At 41.6% G+C, this 18,679-nt stretch overlaps 2 protein-coding genes across 11 annotated transcripts in view; one reads left to right on the forward strand and one right to left on the reverse strand.

Moving 5' to 3' along the window:
* Window positions 1-4,222, reverse strand: part of RPN2 (ribophorin II) — a 59,918-nt gene extending 55,696 nt beyond the window's left edge. For both annotated transcript variants that reach the window (XM_042980449.1, XM_042980448.1), the window contains exon 1: window positions 4,142-4,222. In XM_042980449.1, coding sequence (XP_042836383.1) covers window positions 4,142-4,154 — 13 coding nt within the window. In that variant the 5' untranslated portion in view covers window positions 4,155-4,222. The remainder of the gene's footprint in view (window positions 1-4,141) is intronic.
* The window catches only part of MROH8 (maestro heat like repeat family member 8), a 58,458-nt gene continuing 43,606 nt past the window's right edge, over window positions 3,828-18,679 (forward strand). For 8 of the 9 annotated variants that reach the window (XR_006215487.1, XR_006215486.1, XM_042980443.1 and 5 more), the window contains exons 1-4: window positions 3,828-4,288; window positions 7,258-7,379; window positions 9,702-9,847; window positions 13,704-13,826. Coding sequence is in view for 7 of the 9 variants with exons in the window: in XM_042980443.1 (XP_042836377.1) it covers window positions 4,002-4,288; window positions 7,258-7,379; window positions 9,702-9,847; window positions 13,704-13,826 (678 nt within the window). In the remaining 2 variants the exon portion in view is untranslated. Of the gene's footprint in view, window positions 4,289-6,705; window positions 6,794-7,257; window positions 7,380-9,701; window positions 9,848-13,703; window positions 13,827-18,679 lie in introns of those variants that run through there. The other variant, XM_042980444.1, reaches the window with a different exon arrangement.

Raw genomic sequence — 18,679 nt, forward strand, 5'->3', positions numbered from 1 at the left:
CAGCCTCTGTGAGCTGAAGCACAGAACCCATCATGCCACTCCATTTCAAGCACGTTTGTAACTCCTATGCCGCTAGGACAGGCCCAATCCTGACCCCTCACCACGGCCTTGCCTGCCTCTCACAGGATCTCTTCCCTCCATCTGTGGCTCTCTGGCTCCCTCTGTTCTTCTAATGAGTCATGTTCTTCCCTACCCAGCACTTTTTTCATGCTTTCCCTTACTTCAACTTTGCTTAATTTTTACTCTCAGATTTCAGTTCAAGTATCTCTTCCTTAAAAAGCCTCCCAACGGCCCTCAGTACTTGGGTTAGGTCCCCCGTACTATAGTGACTTATACAGTCACACTACAAAGTACTATGAAGAATGTGACCTCTGAGGCCAGGTTTAAATTCTAGCTCTGCCACTTATTAGCAGTGTGGCTGTGGCAGTTACAAGGTGGCCAACCCATGCCTTAGTTTCCTCAAGTGTAAAGTGGGGAGTAACAGTACCTACCTTAGGGGTGTAATGAGGATTACCTGAGTTAACATAGAAAGATCTTAGAGTAGTGACTGTTACAGCAAGAACTACGTAAATGTTAGCTACCTCTATTAGCACCGCTATTGTTGCCAGATCAATGCATAGCAACCGGTACTTCTTCCATGTTGTCTTTTTCACAACCATAAGTAATAGTGTAATGTCTGATTCCTCTGCTAAACTGTAAGCTCCAGGATACAGTTTCTCCGATACATCCCCGTATTTCCAAGTATTACACATCACTTGGCATAGTACTAGATTCGTATTTGCTAAATACACGGAAAGAAAAGTTAATCCTTGTCTATTATGCTCCAGGAGACAGGAAGCAGTTAGGAATGGTACATTCTATGGGCTGTTTCCTGAATTGTCTGCCACCCGATTGTACAATATCCATCCTTCACCACCACCACCTTATCCATACTTTTCATGGTTTCAGTTACCCATGTTCAAACACGGTGCAGGACTGTCAGGTCAACAGTAGCCTAACGTTACATCACAATGCCTGTGTCATTCACCTCACTTCATCTCATCACGCAGGCATTTTATCATGTAGTTATCTATATCAAGAAGGGTGAGTACAGGACAAGATATTTTGAAAGAGAGGGAAGACCACATTCACATAGCCTTTAGTACAGTGTATTGTTGTAACTGTTCTTTTACTATTAGTTATTGTTGTTAATCTCGCACTGTGCCTGATCTATAAATTAAACTTTACCATAGGTATGCGTGTATAGAAAAAAACACATATGTATAGGGTTCAGTTTTAGGCATCCACTGGGGTTCTTGGAAAGTATGCCCTGCAGATACGGGAGCACTACTATAATCATGAGGCTAATAGAAATGGTCCTAAACCTCTGCCTATAGTGTCAAATTTACTTTGAACTATAATCCCTTAAGAAAGGCATTATTAGGGAGAGCCTGGCTGGCTCAACTGGTAGAGCATGTGACACTTGATCTCGAGGTTGTTGAGTTCAATGCCCCCATTGGGCATACAGATTACTTTTTTTAAAAAGCATGATTATATCTATTTTACAAATAAGAAAATTCAGAGTGAGAGTAGCCTGCAGCCGATCTTGCACTCAAACTCAAATCTAACTAAAGAGGTTAGATAATTATTTTTTGGAGTATATTATAGAAATGATGCCTACATTAGTGCTACTCAGAATCGTTCTTCTATGAATGCTAGTTCTATTTAAATCCTTGTGTATGTGTTAAATAATCTAAAAAATGTGAAAGTTCTTTTTAAAGCACTAGAAAGAGAGGTGCCTGGGAGACTTAGTCATATGAGCATCCGACTCAATGTTGGCTGAGGCCATGACCTCATGTTTTGTGAGATCAAGCCCCACATGGAGCCCTACATTTTGGGATTCTTTCCTTCTCTCTCTGCCCCTCCCCTGCTCACGTTTCCTCTTTCTCCCTCTCAAAATAAAAAAATAAACAGTTTAAGAAAACACTAGAAGGGGTGCCTGGCTGGCTCAGTCAGTTAAGCGTCCGACTTTGGATCAGATCATGATCTCGCCATTAGTGGCTTCGAGCCCCGTGTTGGGTTCTGTCCTGACAGCTCAGAGCCTGGAGCCTGCTTGGGATTGTGTCTCCCTCTCTCTCTGCCTTCCCCTGTTCACTCTCTGTCTCTCTCTCTCTCAAAAATAAACATTAAAAAAAAAATGTTTTTAAAAACACTAGAAATCTATAATGCATTCATTAATAAAATATTTATTGGATGCCTACCAAGCACTATTTTTGGTATTAAAGCAGGAAACAAAAAACAAAACAAGACCTCACGGAGTCTACATTCTAGGGTGAAAAGAAAGATATCACACAACACAATTAAGAAACATTACTTATCACGTTAGGTGACAATCATTATGGAGAATAAAAAAGCACAGAAGAGATAACTGAGAAGAACTACAATTTTTAATATGAGAGTCTATGAAGGTCTAAGAAATAAAACTACTGTGTATAGACCTGAAGGAAAAGAAGGAGCAAGTCACAAAGACATTTTTGGGGAAACTATCCCAAGAAGAAAAGCAAGTGCAAAGACCCTGAATCAGCAGTATATATAGTATTCTTGGATATTAGCAAAGAGGAAAGTATAGCTAGAGTGGCATAAGCAAAAGATGAAAAGTATGGAAGCGGTGATAAAGGCAGCAGAGGTTAAATCTGAAGGGCCTTTAACATCTTTGTAGGGCCTCTGGCTTTTAATGAGTGAGATGGGAGCCACTAGAGAGTTTTGAGGAGTGATTTGATTTACATTTTAACAGGATCATTGACACAATTGTCAGGATTTAATGGGATCTTGACACAATTGTCAAGAATAAACAAAACTGTGTTGAGACTATGCAGGAGAAAGGACCTAAAAAGGATCACCAGTTAGTAATAACCCAAGTAAAAAGATAATGGTGGTCACAGCCAGGGTGACAGTAGTAGAGGTGAGAAGCAGTCAGAGTCTGGGTAGAATTCAAGGTCAAAGCCAGAACTTTTAAAGGATAGAAAAATGCAAGAAAAATCGGAATCTCCAGTGCTTTGTATACATGCATGTACTCAATATATTAAGATCCAGTAAATGACTATGAAAACATGTGTGGGATATGCCCATACTATATGCTAAGTACTTGGCATGCACTGAGTCATTAAATCTTCACAACATGCAAATGAGTGTGGTTTACAGACCAAGAAATTGAGACTCAGAAGGAGTTACCTGCCCTAAAAAACAAATGAGAATCAAACTGCAGGCATTTTGAATCCAAAGTTTGTTTTTAACCACTCTATCACCCTCAACTTTTCAAACACTGGAACAATGACCCAGTATCTTATTCACTGTTATCGTGGGCAAGTTACTTCTCTTCTTTGAAATTCTGCCTTCCTATCTGTCAAACGTAAATAATAGTACACATGCCCCACGCCGCCGCGGTGAGACTACATGAGGATTCCATTCCGCACAGTGCTCACTCAATAACTAGCAATGCAGTTAACTTTACTGATGCTTGCTTAGTGCCATATACTATTTTAAACTACGCAAGGGAATCAGCTTATTTTGATACAGCAATTTATGCAGCGGATAATGTGACTGATCTAGTTTACAGATCAGAAACTGAGGTGCGGAGAGGTTAAGGAACTTGCGCTGGAACACAAAACGAACACTTGGCAGGCTACAAGCATGCACCAGGAGAATCTAACTTCAGAATGTATACCCTAAGTTCTCAGGTGAGTGATTTCCTTCCTCCTTTTTACTAAAAAGGAAACCACGGTCCAAAGAAGAACGATTTGGCCGAAAGCTTCCACTCAGGCACCCCCCGCCGGCCCGGGAGCCGCCGCGAGTCAAATGAATGAGTGAAGCCAGACCTAGGGTTAACCGCTGCCCCCGGTTGGGCCTCGGGGGCACCCGTAGCTCCACGCCGCACTCGCACCCACCCCACCTCCGCTTGCCTGCAGTCCCACCAGCTAGACAGCCCTCCGTCACACACTCGACCCCAAAAAGAGCCCAAGCACATGCCCCTTCCCCACAGGGGAAGAGGCTCCCGCCTGGCCGGCTCCCGAGTGGCGAGCACTAGCCTCCCGCGGGATACGGCCCACTCGCCCAGGCGTTCCGGCCGCGGGGCCCCGTTGCCGAGCCATGCACAACGCCTCACCCGGCGACGCCATTTCTCCGAGCAGGTCCCACCAGGGCCCGAGCCGCAGGCTGACTTCCGCTCGGGAAAGTGGCGCCAAGAGCGCGCCGGAGGGGACGCCAGGGACTCGCGGCGGTCTGCGCGTGCTGGGATGGGATCTAGACACAGGTCAGTCCCTGCCGTCCCGCTGGGTCGGGCCAGTCCCAGCAGCTGGGGCCTGAATTCCAGTCCCCACGCGCAAAGGGCGCCGCGGTCCTTCTGTATAGGCCCGCCTCCCCCCCGCAACCTGGCCCATTTGGAACCGGCCGCCTCGCAACGGTCTTGATCCGGGCGCTACCGGTACGCGGTTGGATGAGGCTGTGGGGAGGGCCCGAAACGGGGCCTCCTCTGATTGGCCAATCGCGTTGATTGGCCGATCGCGCCGTCACTCAGTCTTCTCTCTGCAGCCCGGCCAATTTTAAAGGAATGGGTAGGGTCCCTTGAGGAGGGGCAGGTAATATTCGAGGGCTTAGGTTTTCTTTTTCTTTTCCTTTTAATTTTTTTTTTTCCTTTAAGGAATTATGGCAGTTTCCTCCAAAGACTGTTTCGCTCGTTAGTAACTGACCTATAGGTGACGTTTAGTACCCCTCAAAATAACTCTGAGCATATTAGCCCAATTTTACAGAAGTAACAGGGTCAAAAATAGAAGTGACTCCTGAGACAAAAGCAGCTTGTTTGTTTTAAGATAAGAAGAATCCCGTAATAATAATAAAAAAAATGAAAGTGTCTTATCTAAGAACTCAATAATAACTAATTGTAATAATTGAGCGTTTACAGGATAGCCCGAGTGTAGTAAGCATTCTCCGTACTTTATTTACTCCTTATCACCATTCTGTGAGGTTTGTACTGTTATTCCCATTTTCTAGAGAAAGGAACTAAAGATTTGAACCCAGACATTCTGACTCCATAATCTGTGCTTTTAACCGTTAAGAACATCTAAAAGCTGCACAATATGGTAAATATTAGTGTCCCCAATGTCATTACCCCAAATAGGGAAGAGTGAGGTCTTTCTGTCTGCTACTGTGCTATTAAATAAAATAGATACTTACATACTAGTTATACGTGAATATCTGAATTTGACTTTAAATTAATTAAAATTAAAAGTTCCTTAGTTGTGCTAGTCACATTTCAAGTGCTCAGTAGCCACATGTGGCCACTGGATATCATTTTGGACAGCACAGAATTATAGAAATTTCCAATATCACAGAAATTTCTAATGGATGGTGCTGATGGAGAATATATATATATATATATATATATAACTCTTACTGGAGCACCTGAGTGGCTCAGTCGGTAAGCCTCTGACTTTTGATTTATATTCAGGTCTTGATCTCGTGGTTGGTGAGATCGAGCCCTGTGTGGGGCTCTAAGCTAACAGTGCAGAGCTTGCTTGGAATTCTTTCTCTCCTTCTCTCTCTGTCCCTCCCCTGCTCAGGCTTTCTCCCTCTCTCTCAAAATAAATAAATAAATACTAAAAAAATCTTCCAACTCAATAATAAGACAACCAGTGTTGTGCTGGAACCATCTCATACTGACTTGCGAGACTCACTTATTAAATTTAGCAAGAAATGGGGCGCCTGGGTGGCTCAGTCGGTTGAGCGTCCGACTTCAGCTCAGGTCACGATCTCACGGTTCGTGAGTTCGAGCCCCGCGTCAGGCTCTGGGCTGATGGCTCAGAGCCTGGAGCCTGTTTCAGATTCTGTGTCTCCCTCTCTCTCTGCCCCTCCCCCATTCATGCTCTGTCTCTCTCTGTCTCAAAAATAAATAAACATTAAAAAAATTTTTTTTAATTTAGCAAGAAGTGTTCAAATTGGTTGTTAAATACAGCTACTTAGAAAAATTAAATTATACAAACTTAACAATGAAATAAAGTCTATTGAAAACCGAACTCATCATTTCGTTATTATTTTACTACATTTTACCATTGTGTATGCTTTTATGGTTGTTTATATCTATTGCAATCATGGTAAAGGCACATTTGCTTTACCAGATAATGCCAAATTATTTCCAAAATGGTTGTACCAATATACACTACCAACTCTGATTTATAGGAGTTCTGTGCTCTACATCTTTTTTTTTTTTTAATGTTTATTCATTTTGAGAGAGAGAGCAAGAAAGAGAGGGAGAGAATCCCAAGCAGGTTCTGTGCAATCAGCACAGAGCCCAACGTGGGGCTTGATCTCACAAACCATGAGATCATGACCTGAACTAAAGTCAAGATCTGGACACTTAGCCAACTGAGCCACTCAGGTGCCCCCCCCCACCCCCGTTCCACATCTTTGTCAACATCTTATATTCATGCCAATGTAAAAAAAAAAATTCAGGCAACATAAAAGTTTAAATACCATAAGTTTTCCTACACGTATCCCAACATTTGTGTGTGTGTGTGTGTCTGTCCATATGTACACACACAGTTTACACACATTGCTCGACAACTTGCCTTTTCATTCATTACTATATGCTAAACATTGAGAAAATAGAGATCTATTCAGTCACTCAGTTTTTATTGAACATTATCTTGTGCCTGGCAGTATTCTAGTCTCTTAGAATACATTCGTGAACAAAGCAGCCAAAGATCCTTGGCTTCATGGAACTTACATTTTTTGCAGGAGGAGATGATAAACAATATCATAAGTAAGTGAATGATACATTAAAAGGTATTGCATGCTATAGAAACAAAAAGTAGGAAAGGGTAAGGGAGATTAGGGAAGGGGAAATTGTTCTACCTCAGTTTCTTTTAACAGCAGCATGGTATTTCTTACCTATCCATTCATGCCCCATGAGGCTGACAATGTGCTAGGTGCTGGGAATACAGCCATGACTGTGTAGAGAAGGTTTCTTTCCTCATGGAGCTTACAGTCTGATGGGAGACAGTCAACAAACAAACACAAATGAACTTGATAGTTGTAGGTAATGGTTAAATACTATGAAAAAAAAATTAGAAAACAGCTGTGGGACTGCGTGGGGAGAGGCTACTTCACTTAGACTGGTGACCAGTAAATGCTTCTCTGAGAAGGTGACATTTAAGCTTTCACCTGAGTGATGACATGGAAGCAGTCCTAAAATACTAACCTTTCTAATCCCCTCTTCATTCCTAGGATCTGTAGTCGGGAAGAAATAGTGATCCCCTGTGCTTCTGACAATGATTCAGGAAGTGTGGATTTGCAGCTGAGCAATTTAGAGGATGTTAAAAAAGATGCAAGTAGCCTTGAACTTACAGGTGAAAGGAGGAAAGGATTTTTATTTATTTATTTATTTATTTATTTATTTATTTATTTATGTATTTTATTTTATTTTATTTTTGGCAGGGACTTTTCAAGTCACATTGCTGGATAAGAGCCCTCAACTAGACTTTGACAATGAATTTGGTCCCTGCATTTAAGAGCTTGGAATATGGTTGGCAAAATGAGATAAAATATATTTGTGTAGACATATAGGAAACTGTGACAGGCAATCCTGCAGACTTGCACAGAGTCTAGGTGCTGGAAGGATTCTGATAAGAGAAAGATGGTTGTAGGTGGAAACTTGATGGGGCTACAGAATATCTATCTTTTATTCTACAAACATTCATTGAGTACCAGTGGCTGAGTATACAGTAATGAACGAGATTGACATATTCCCTGTCCTCAAAGAATTTGCTGGAAAGGACCAAAAAAAGTAAACATACCAAATAAAGTATGAGCTGTAGTTCATACTCTAGAAGAATTATACAAAGGGCTGAGACAAAAAGTAAGGGAGATGGGAACCGATTTTAAGCCATGGTCGTCAGAGAACACCTATCTGAGATGGTGTGGTTCAAACCTGAAGGAGTCCTCCAGGATATGAAAGAACAACCCATGCAAGAAGTAGAGGAAGGAACATTCCAGGTGGATATAATAGCATGTGCATGAGACAGGAAAGACTATTTAGGAACTACATTTACTCATTTCTACACTCAATCAACAAATATTTATTGAAGCCCTACTATGCTATAAATGCTGATCCAGCTGCTGGAGATCTACTAGTGAACAGAACAGACTTATAAATAAATGACTGGAACTCAGTTTAATATGGATGATTGGGAGTGGGGATAGGGAACAAATAGAAAGAGGTTTTTTAGCAGCTAGGAGGATACTTAGTCAAAACGGGCAAAGAGAGGATTTAAGAAAGGCATCCTGGCACAGAGCCCTGAAAGATGAGTGGGTGCTAGCTAGGCAAACAGGGTAGGAAGTAGGGAAGGTGGGGAAGAAGGAGAAACATGCAGAGAGAAGGAAAGCCCATGCAAAGATGAGAGGTGAATGAGAACAGGGCTTCTAGTGCATGAGAAGAATGTGACAGTGAGTTGCAGGAATCTGCAGGAGAAGCTATAATTCAGGAGACCAAGAAGTGTACAGAAGAAGGGTGGTAGAAACCCTCAGATGATGGGTGCATAAAGGGGGAAATAGTAAGACTGTTTCCCTGACAAGAATGAGAGATTTGGTTTAGGAAAATAGAGGAGGTAAGGATGCAAAGCAATACGAAGAGGGGAAGGATGCCACCATAATTGTCACTCAGCAAAGGAATAATATTTACCAACACTTCCTTGGTGCTAGCTCTGTATCAACCAAATGAGGTAGGCTCTATTATCATCCCCATTTTGGAAATGAAGAAATATGTCCAGAGAAAGTAAGATCGTACAAGGTCAGAATGCTAGAAAGAGGCAGAGCAAGGATCCAAGCCTAGGCAGACCTACTCCATAGCCTGTGCTCTTAATCAAAGTATATCCCAGGTCTGGAAGGAGAGACTTCAGACATTTACTGCGACCTGGTCCAGTAGGGAGAGATCAACAAGGGGCTGCTACTATATTTTAAGCTCTTGTCACTACAGAGTCATAGACTTTTTTTTTTTTTAATGTTTATATTTGAGAGAGAGAGACAGAGCATGAGCAGGGGAGGGGCAGAGAGAGAAGAGAGGGAGACACAGAATCCAAAGTAGGCTGGAGGCTCTGAGCTGCCAGCACAGAGCCCAATGCAGGGCTCAAACTCACAGACTGCGAGATCATGACCTGAGCCGAAGTCAGATGCTTAGCCGACTGAGCCACCCAGGCACCCCAGAGTCATAGACTTTTTAATAATATCTACTATTTAAATGCTTATTGGAGGCCACATACTGAGATAAGTCTTTTGTATTTATTACCTCACTTAATCCTCATAATAACCCTGTCTTACAGGTGAGGAAACTAAGGTTCCAAGAGGCAAACTAACTTGATAAAGATTATACAACTAATAAGTAGTAGAGCCAGGATTCAAATTAGTCTCAAACTGAGATATAAATTCCGTGCTCTTAACCACTCTGTCATAGCTCACACTTAAAGGTTTTTGTAGCTTAGGAGGCCCTTAAAGAATGTTGAATTTGTAATTGAGAAAATTGAGACTCAGCAGAAGGGACTTAGTCAAGGTTGCAGAGCAGATAGTAAAGGTGAGACCAGGACATGCCTAACCTGATGTCCAGTGGCTCTCCCCACTAGACTGTATAACTTTACGTAGTATGGAGGCATCACCTGCTGTGTTCGTTTTGGTATTAGACTCGGACATCTCTGACATCGCTGGACTCCCTCAGGAATCGCTCACAGATAGCTTCAGACGCCTGACCCAACAAGGCCCCCTCAGTGAGCCCATTGTTGAGAGGCTGATCCAGTCTATCCAGGAGTTTTTTAATGGTGACCTACAGGTATGCGCAAGCAGTGTTACCTAGTTATCCAACTTATTCCTCCATTTTAACAAATATTTTAAACATTTGTTAACATGCAAATATAACTGATGTTCTAGACTATAAAACTTATTTATGATTATATTTTGATAATATACGTATATACATTTATAAATTGTATTTATACTTATGTTTATAAAAACTATAAAATTCCTATTAAAGGAAGAAAATAAAAATAAAAGTCTTTACAAATCCCACTCTCCTAAGATAACTAATGTTAACGTTTTAGTGTATTTATTTTCAGTCTTTTTCTTCAACACATATAAATGCATGTAATTAGGCGTGCCTGGGTGGCTCAGTTGGTTAAGCATCCAGCATTGGCTCGGGACATGATCTTGCGGTTCATGGGTTCAAGCCCCGTGTCAGGCTCTGTGCTGACAGCTCAGAGCCTGCAGCCTGCTTCAGATTCTGTGTCTCCCCCTCTCTCTGCCCCTCCCTTGCTCGTGCTCTGTCTCTTTCTCTCTCCCGCAAAAATGAATAAAACATTAAAAAAAATAAAATAAAAAATTATTTTTAAAATGCATGTAATTATAGAAAAATAAACATCAGAGATGGTGGGAGGAAAAAAGTTTTCTAGGTCAATAGCTATAGATCTATATTTTCCTACTTAGCACAGTATTCTGTTGTCCAGGCAAAACATACTATTCATTAGTTTATTCTATGAGAGCACATAACAGAAGAATTTATCTTAACCTTGGGCATTTCTTTTTTTTTAATTTTTTTTTCTAACATTTATTTATTTTTGAGACAGAGAGAGAGAGAACATGAACAGGGGAGGGTCAGAGGAAGAGGGAGACACAGAATCTGAAACAGGCTCCAGGCTCCGAGCTGTCAGCACAGAGCCTGACGCGGGGCTCGAACCCACAGACCGCGAGATTATGACCTGAGCCGAAGTCAGATGCTTAACCGACTGAGCCACCCAGGCGCCCCAACCTTGGGCATTTCTGAGGAAGGACACCTTGAGCTCAGATCTGAGGAATGACTAGGAGAAACTAGGAGAAGTTAGAATTGGAGAAAGTATTCCAGAAATAGGACATGGTATGTTTAACAACCTTGAGGCAGAAAGGAGAAGAGCATGTTTTATGAACTGAGAGAAGCCTGGTATGTTTAAGTGACAGTATCGAAAGTGTCTGTCATTTGTCAACAGACACTTAGGTTGTTTCCATATCATGGCTGTTGTGAATAAGGCTGCGGTCAACCTGGGAGTGCAGAAGTCTCTTTGAGATCCAGATTTCATTTTCTTTGAACATATATATGCAGATGTTTGGGTTTGTAAAAATTATTCAAGCTTTACATTTCCTTTATGTATAATGCTAATTAAAAATTTTTTAGGGGCGCCTGGGTGGCTCAGTTGGTTAAGTGTCCGACTTCAGCTCAGGTTATGATCTCACAGTTTGTGGGTTCAAGCCCCACGTCAGGCTCTGTGCTGACCGCTCAGAGCCTGGAGCCTGCTTTGGATGCTGTGTCTCCCTCTCTGTCTCTGCCCCTCCTCTGCTCACACTCCATCTCTCTCTCTCTCTCAAAAATAAATAACATTAAAAAAAAATTTTTTTAAACACTTAAAGCCAGAATGTTGGTCTTCACTTTTTTTTTTTTTAACGTTTATTTATTTTTGAGAGAGAAAGAGAGAGGGAGGGAGACAAAGCAGGCTCCAGGCTCTGAGCTGTCGGCACAGAGCCCGATGCAGGGCTTGAACTCACAAACAGTAAGATCATGACCTGAGCTAAAGTCGGACACTAAACCGACAGAGCCACTCAGGCACCCCTGTTGGTCTTCACTTTTGACTTAAACTGTTCTTTACACTTCATGGCAGCAGAGCTTTATATAAAGCATTTCTTTGTAATTAATATAGGGATTGCATTGCTGCAGTGAATTGAAAAAAAAAGAAAATCCATTCCCTGCCCTGATCTGAACCCACAACCAGGCAGGAAAATAGATGAATAAGAAGATAGTTTTGTCAGAGTATCACAAATACCATGATAGCATGGTATGAATTTGAAGAGGTTAGCTGGGGTCACACTGGGAGAGCCTTGACCTCCATGGGTTCTACTGAAAGATACTTGATAGGGAGTTACCTGATCAAATTTGCACTTAATAAAGATGAATCTGGTGATGGCTAGGGAAATAGATTGGAGGGGAGCAAACTGGAGCAGGGAAACTCAATGTTGGATTGTTGTACTAATCTAGATGAGAAAGAATTAGGCCATGAAGTGAGCTTCTGGCTGTATGTATTGCTACTCGCTGTCCAGCGAGCTTATACCAGTTTATACTATCTCTAGCCCAGTAGAGAAAGATTAGAAGAAATTCTCTCAAGATTGTGAAATTATTGGTATCTTTTACTATCTTCTTTATACTTTATTTTTCAAGGTTTCTGTGATAGATACTACTTTTATAATCAGGAAAAGAATAATACAAAAGATTTTTATTCTTCAAATAATGACTTGTTTTTTAAAAATATTTACTTCTTTTGAGAGAGATAGAGAGCATGCATGCATGTGGAAGCAGGGGGTCAGGGGGTGTGGAGGGTCAGAGAGAGAGAATCCCAAGCAGCCTCCTCACTGTCAGCACAGAGCCCCATTTAGGGTCTGTCTCATGGACAGTGAGATCATGGCCTGTGCCAATATCAAGAATTGAAGGCTCGGGGCGCCTGGGTGGCTCAGTCCGTTAAGCGTCTGACTTTGGCTCAGGTCATGATCTTACTGCTTGTGAGTTCGAGCCCCACGTCGGGCTCTATACTGACAGCTTACAGCTTGGAGCCTGCAGCCTGCTTCGGATTCTGTCTCCATCTCTCTGCCCCTCTCCAGCTTGTGCTCTGTCTCTCTCTCTCTCTCAAATATTAAAAAAAAAAAAAAAAAAAAAAAAAAAAGAGTTGAAGGCTCAACCTACTGAGCCACCCAGTCTCCCAAGATCTTGCATTTTAATAGGAACCCTTAAAGTCTCAAAATAATCTTTAATGGCATGAAGAGAGCTAGAAGTGGGGCACCTGAGTGGCTTAGTTGTTTGAGTGTCTGACTCTTAATATAGACTCAGGTCATGATCCTGCGTCATGGGTTTGAGCCCCACATCGGGCTGCATGCTGAGCCTGGAGCCTGCTTAAGATTCTCTCTCTCTCTCAGTCTCTCTCTCTGTCTCTCTCTCTCTCTCTCCCCCTTTCCCTCTCTGCCCCTCTCCCCAGCTCATGGTCTCTCTCTCTCCCTCTCTCTCTCAAATAAAAACTAAAAAAAAGAGAGAGCGAGAGCTGGAAGTAACAGCATCAAAGGTCACATTTAGAAAGTTTAATCAGTTAATCAGTATATGGACAGGGTGGGTAGGTGGGGAAGCAAAGACTAAAGGTGGGGAGAGCCATTATGGAGCAGTTAGTAATTTAGCATTTAATCTAGCTGAGAGGGAAAACTAAATCGTAAGCCCAAGCAGGACCAGCAGATGAGGAATTTCATTCCCCTGTAATTTATTCATTACTTATAATAAAAGACTGATGCTAGAATTAATGAGATGTCAGATGTTTGAAACATTACAGGAAACTTCCCCAATGCGCTCTACAGGGGTGCCTGGGTGGCTCAGTTAGTTAAGCATCTAATTCTTGATTTCTGCTCAGGTCATAATCTCGTGGTTTGTGAGTTTGAGCCCTGCATCAAGCCCCACACTGATGGTGCAGAGCCTGTTTGAGATTCTCTCTTTCCCTCTCTCTCTGCCCCTCCCACATGTGCTCTCCCTGTCTCTCAAAATAAATAAACAAACATTTTTTAAAAGCCCTCTACAATTATCAAGTGAGATTATAATATGTAATTGTGTTTTGGTCATTTTTCCACAAATTCAGAGTGAACTTGAGAAGCTGACATTCCTAAGATCTTTGTCTTCTCTCAGCCGAGCTTTACCTTATGATGAAACCGTAGGAGCATTCATCCACAGCCACATAGAGGACATTGTGCATATCCTAAATGTAAGTATTGTGACCTTATCACAAATTATCAGGACCACACGGAATCAGTGACTTGACTAACAAATGTTTTAGTGGCTTTGTATAGATTATCAAATCCCTTGGCCTCTTTCATATCAATATCTGTGCATGGAAGAGAAATACTCAGGAATCTCCACAAATATAAATACCCTTGAAAACCAACTAAAAGATGAGTAGAAAGGAGAGGAACAATATTTAAAATTCTCAGAAAGGACAGCACTGCATTCTCGTTAATCACGCTATAGTTGTGAGGCAAACTCTATAATCAGATGCCTAAGTTCAAGTGCCAGCTCTGCCTCTTTCTAGCTGTGTGACCTTTGGGAAGCTATTTAACTTCTCAGCACCTCAGTTTCCTCATCTATAAAATAAGAATAGCTGTATACTTCACAGAGCTATTGAGAGTACCAAATAAGAAATAAATGTAAGTCATGTAGCATGATACCTAACACATATTTTACATTTGAGAAACATGGTTGTATTCGTTTTACTGTTGTATTTGTACTTAACTCCAGCCACACTCAGCCACATTCATTTATTGACTTATTGAGTGCCTCATAGTTCCAGGCAGTGTCGGGGAATTGAGGCTACAAAGATAAGACATGAGTCCTGTTCCTAAAGCCAAGCAAGGTATAATCAAGTGTCTTGGGGACTGTGACAAAAGTTTTAAAAAGTATAGTATGAGTATGGAGGAGTTAGTGAATGGTCGATTCCATGTCAAAAGTTCCAGAAGGGCTTTACAAAGGAGGTGATGCACTTAAGCAAGTGTTTAACTTTTTGATGCTTTACTTTTCTCATCTATGAAATATCCCCTTCAGTTTCTCTGAAACCTAAAATTCTGAATCTGAGATTTCTCACACACTCCAGGAAAATGAGTAGTTTGTTTTTTTTCCAACCCACAAATCTATAAGGCTAATTAGACTGATGATTAGTTTTCAGAATTGAAGGCTAACCAGATAACACGTTTGTTAAGCAGTAGACAGTTATCAAGGGTCTTCTGTATTTAGAACACTGTGGTACTTTAATGAAGTATACAAATTTCCTGGAAGTGTTCATCTTTGCCCTTCAAGAGTTTACAGTCCATTTGGAAGGGACCACACTTCATAAATAGGTTGAGAACTATTCCAACTAATACATCAAGAAGAGTAAAATGATATTAATGCAGATTTAAGAATGAATACAGTTTCCTACTCGGCTTCACTCCATAGAAAGAGGGTGATAGGCAGCCACAGGACCCAAAAAAATGTCACAATTCCAGAATCTCACTTCTACAAGAATGGGTTCTTGCCACATTTTCAACCAGCCAGCTCAGAAGATCCACAAATGCAAGTCACAAACAGCAAAAGTACACTGAATTTCCCCATCCCGTGCATCTAGATCTGTCCTGCCAGTAGTAAAATACCCACTGTCAGGTATCAACCAAAATTTGAGCTAAGAAGGGGTATAACCTAGAATTAAAGGTAGTTTGTGTCCATGAGAGAATTGCATGGATCATTGCATCACTGGACAAGTCTACAAATTCCCTGAAAGTCCATGTGCAGGGAATAAAAGAATACAGCTCCCAAAAACCAAGAAGAGAGGTACCTAAGAGGAGAGGCACTTCTGCTGAGTAACCTACAGGGAGGGGAAATTCATCATAAAGAAGAATTGTAAGGCATTTGCCAGTCTTCTCATGACCCATGCCAATGCATGCCTCCTCAGTATTTAAATAAAAAGAACCAAAGAAGCTATGAACAGAATATGGAAAGGATGGGGGAAAAGATCTATTATGATACTCCACGAAAGAAGATTTATAAATAAGCATATGAAAAGACTTTCCCTCACTGTGACTAGGGAAAAGCAAATTAAAACCGCAGTGAGATTCAACTATACACCCACTAGAACATTAAATACTGACCATATGACCCGGCAGTTCCACTCCTAAGTAAAACGAAGCACGTGCCCAAACAAAAACATGTACACAAATGTTCATAGAAGTTCAATTCATAATAGCTAAACCCTGGAAACAAATGTCCATCAACAGATGAATGGATAAACACATTATGGTATATCCTTACAATGGAATACTATCCAGCAATAAAAAGGAACAAACTATTGATACATGCTACAACTTGAATGAATCTCAAAATAATCATGCTGTGTGAAAGAAGCCAGAAAAAGAAGATCTATGTCATATGATTCCATTTATATAAAATTCTAGAAAATGCAAACTTATGTAAGGTGACATCAGATCAGTGGTTACCTGAAAATAGGAGTAGAGTGGGGAGAAACAGGAGTGAGAAGTTACAAAGTAACACAAAAAAACTTTCGGGAGTGATCCATATGTTCATTGTCTTCTTTTTTTTTGGTTTATTTTTATTATTTTGAGAGAGAGAGAGCAAGCCCAGGAGGAGCAGAGAGAGAGGGAGACAGAATCCCAAGCAGGCTCTGTGCCGTCAGTGCAGAGCCTGATGGGGGGCTCAGACTCACAAGCCGTGAGATCATGACCTGAGCCAAAGTTAAGAGTTGGATGCTTAACCGACTGGGCCACCCGTACACCCCCATATGTTTATTATCTTGATTGTGGTGATGGTGTTTCATGGATGTACACATAAGTCAAAATCATCAAACTATACACTTAAATACGTATTGTTTATTGTATGTCTATTATCTCAAAGTCAAAAAAGCTGTAAAAATTCTGTTGAGAACTTTAATAGAAAAGAAAAAATGCAATGGCAACTGGGATGTAGAGTAAAGAAATGATAAGATTGGGCCTCTGGGTGGCTAGTTGGTTAAGCACTCGACTTCGGCTCAGGTCATGATCTCACAGTTCACGAGTTCAAGCCCTACATCAGGCTCTGTGCTGACAGCTCAGAGCCTGGAGCCTGCTTCGGATTCTGTGTCTCCCTCTCTCTCTGCCCCTCCCACTTGCACTCTGTCTCTCCAAAAAATAAAAATTAAAAAAAATTTTTTAATAAATAAATTAAAAAATGATAAGATTGATGTGAAATTAATCCAGATAGATCTTCTGATTAAGCTTGAAGGATGTGATGGATAGGGTAGACAGAAGGGACCAGTGGGTAGGGGCTTTGACTGGCAAATTACTACGTAGCTCTGTCCAGGCCAGGGTTCTAGAAATAAGCAGAATAGCAGTGGGGGTGCTTTTTAGATGCTGTTGGTGGCCAACAGCAGACACAGGCACTAAGACCTACTCTACTGGAATTTTAATGGAGGCAGACCTGTCCTTAGTGCCTCTTACTTCTCCTCTGCCTGCTAGGGGCTCTACCCTAATTCTGTACCTGGGGTCCTCCACAAAACCCAGCTACTATTTTGTTGTTTGGTAAATAAAGGTACACTTAATATTGAACAGGCACTGTATTTACTTGAGCAGCAAGGCAGGCAATGGGTGAGAATGATGTGTCAGAAGACTGTTCAGTTGTATGGGTAATAAATGCTGAAGGATTTCAGAGGATGGGCAGTTCATAGTAGACTGAACTAATATGAAAAGACTGTCCATTTGTGCCAGTGAGAGTTTGAGCTCCCTGAAACAGAATGGTGGAGAGGAAAGAGAGCTATTTTAGGAATTAGAAGACATAATTCTAGTTCCAGTTCTGTCAAGCACAACCCATGTGATCTTAGACAAATCATTTAGCTTCTCTGAACCTCTAGCTCCACCTGAAAAATGGAGACAGTAATATCTGTCTGGCTTTCGTTAAGGCCTTTGAGACAAACTCTGTCATTTTGTTAAGACTTGTTAAGATTCTTGTTGGAGAAAGCAATACAAATCAACTCCGGCTCACTTAAGTTAAAAGAAAAAACAAAAACAGCATGCTGGGATATCTCTCTTAGACTCTGAGGAAGAGGTTTAACAATCAAGCCTCCAGAAGAGCATGTTCCAGGACAACTCCTGGGGTCTCAAAGGCAGGGGTTGCTCTCCAGTGACTATGACTCAAACCTCTAGCAGCTCTCAATCTGTGTCTGTCATTCTCAAATTCCAAATTCTGGGGGGCGCTTGGATGGCTCAGTCTTGGGTTCAGTGTCTGACTTCGGCTCAGGTCATGATCTTGCATTTCATGGGTTCAAGCCCCACATCGGGCTCTGTGCTGATTGCCCAGAGCCTGGAGCCTGCTTCAGATTCTGTGTTTCCCTCTCTCTCTGCCCCTCCCCAGCTTGCGCTCCCTCTCTCTCTCTCTATCTCTCTCTCCTTCTCTCTGAAAAATAAATAAACATTAAAAAAATTAAAATTCCAGATTCTGGGAGAGGGAATCCAGTTGGCTCAGACTGGGTCTGTTCTCCACTCCTTCATCAATTAGGTATGTTTGGGGGCAGCATCATATAGTAATGACATGATTTCTGGGCATCCCTGTCTGTGTATTGGAGGCAGTTCCCAGAGAAAGAATGATTGCTGTGCTCTGGATAGTCACCCAAGAGGTTTCTACTACACAAATACTTTACAAACAAAAAATAGCCTCTCACTTCTGAATTCCCCATAGTGGTTAGCATAATTGTGAACAAATAATAAGACTTTCATACCCAACTGATTGTAAAAAGGGATTGTAGACCTGGTGGTGTAGTTAAGAGGCGCTGCCTTCATCCAGTGTGAGGGGTGTGGCTGCAGGAATGGAGAATCAGATATTGTGCAGAACAGGCAGCGGCTATCATCATGATTGATTGGATGTGGGAAATGAATAAAGCAGAAAAAGAAATCATGTCTTTTATGAGCCCTGGGAAAGAGCACCATTGATAACAATGGAATGCTGGGAAGGTGTGTCCTTTGAGGGGAAAGATAATGAACTCACTTTTAAACACCAAGTTTTCAGGTCATAGCAGTGATCTTAGTGGTGATGCCCTTGAGATAA

The sequence above is a fragment of the Panthera tigris genome, chromosome A3, assembly GCF_018350195.1.
Source record: "Panthera tigris isolate Pti1 chromosome A3, P.tigris_Pti1_mat1.1, whole genome shotgun sequence".
Lineage (NCBI taxonomy): Eukaryota > Metazoa > Chordata > Mammalia > Carnivora > Felidae > Panthera > Panthera tigris.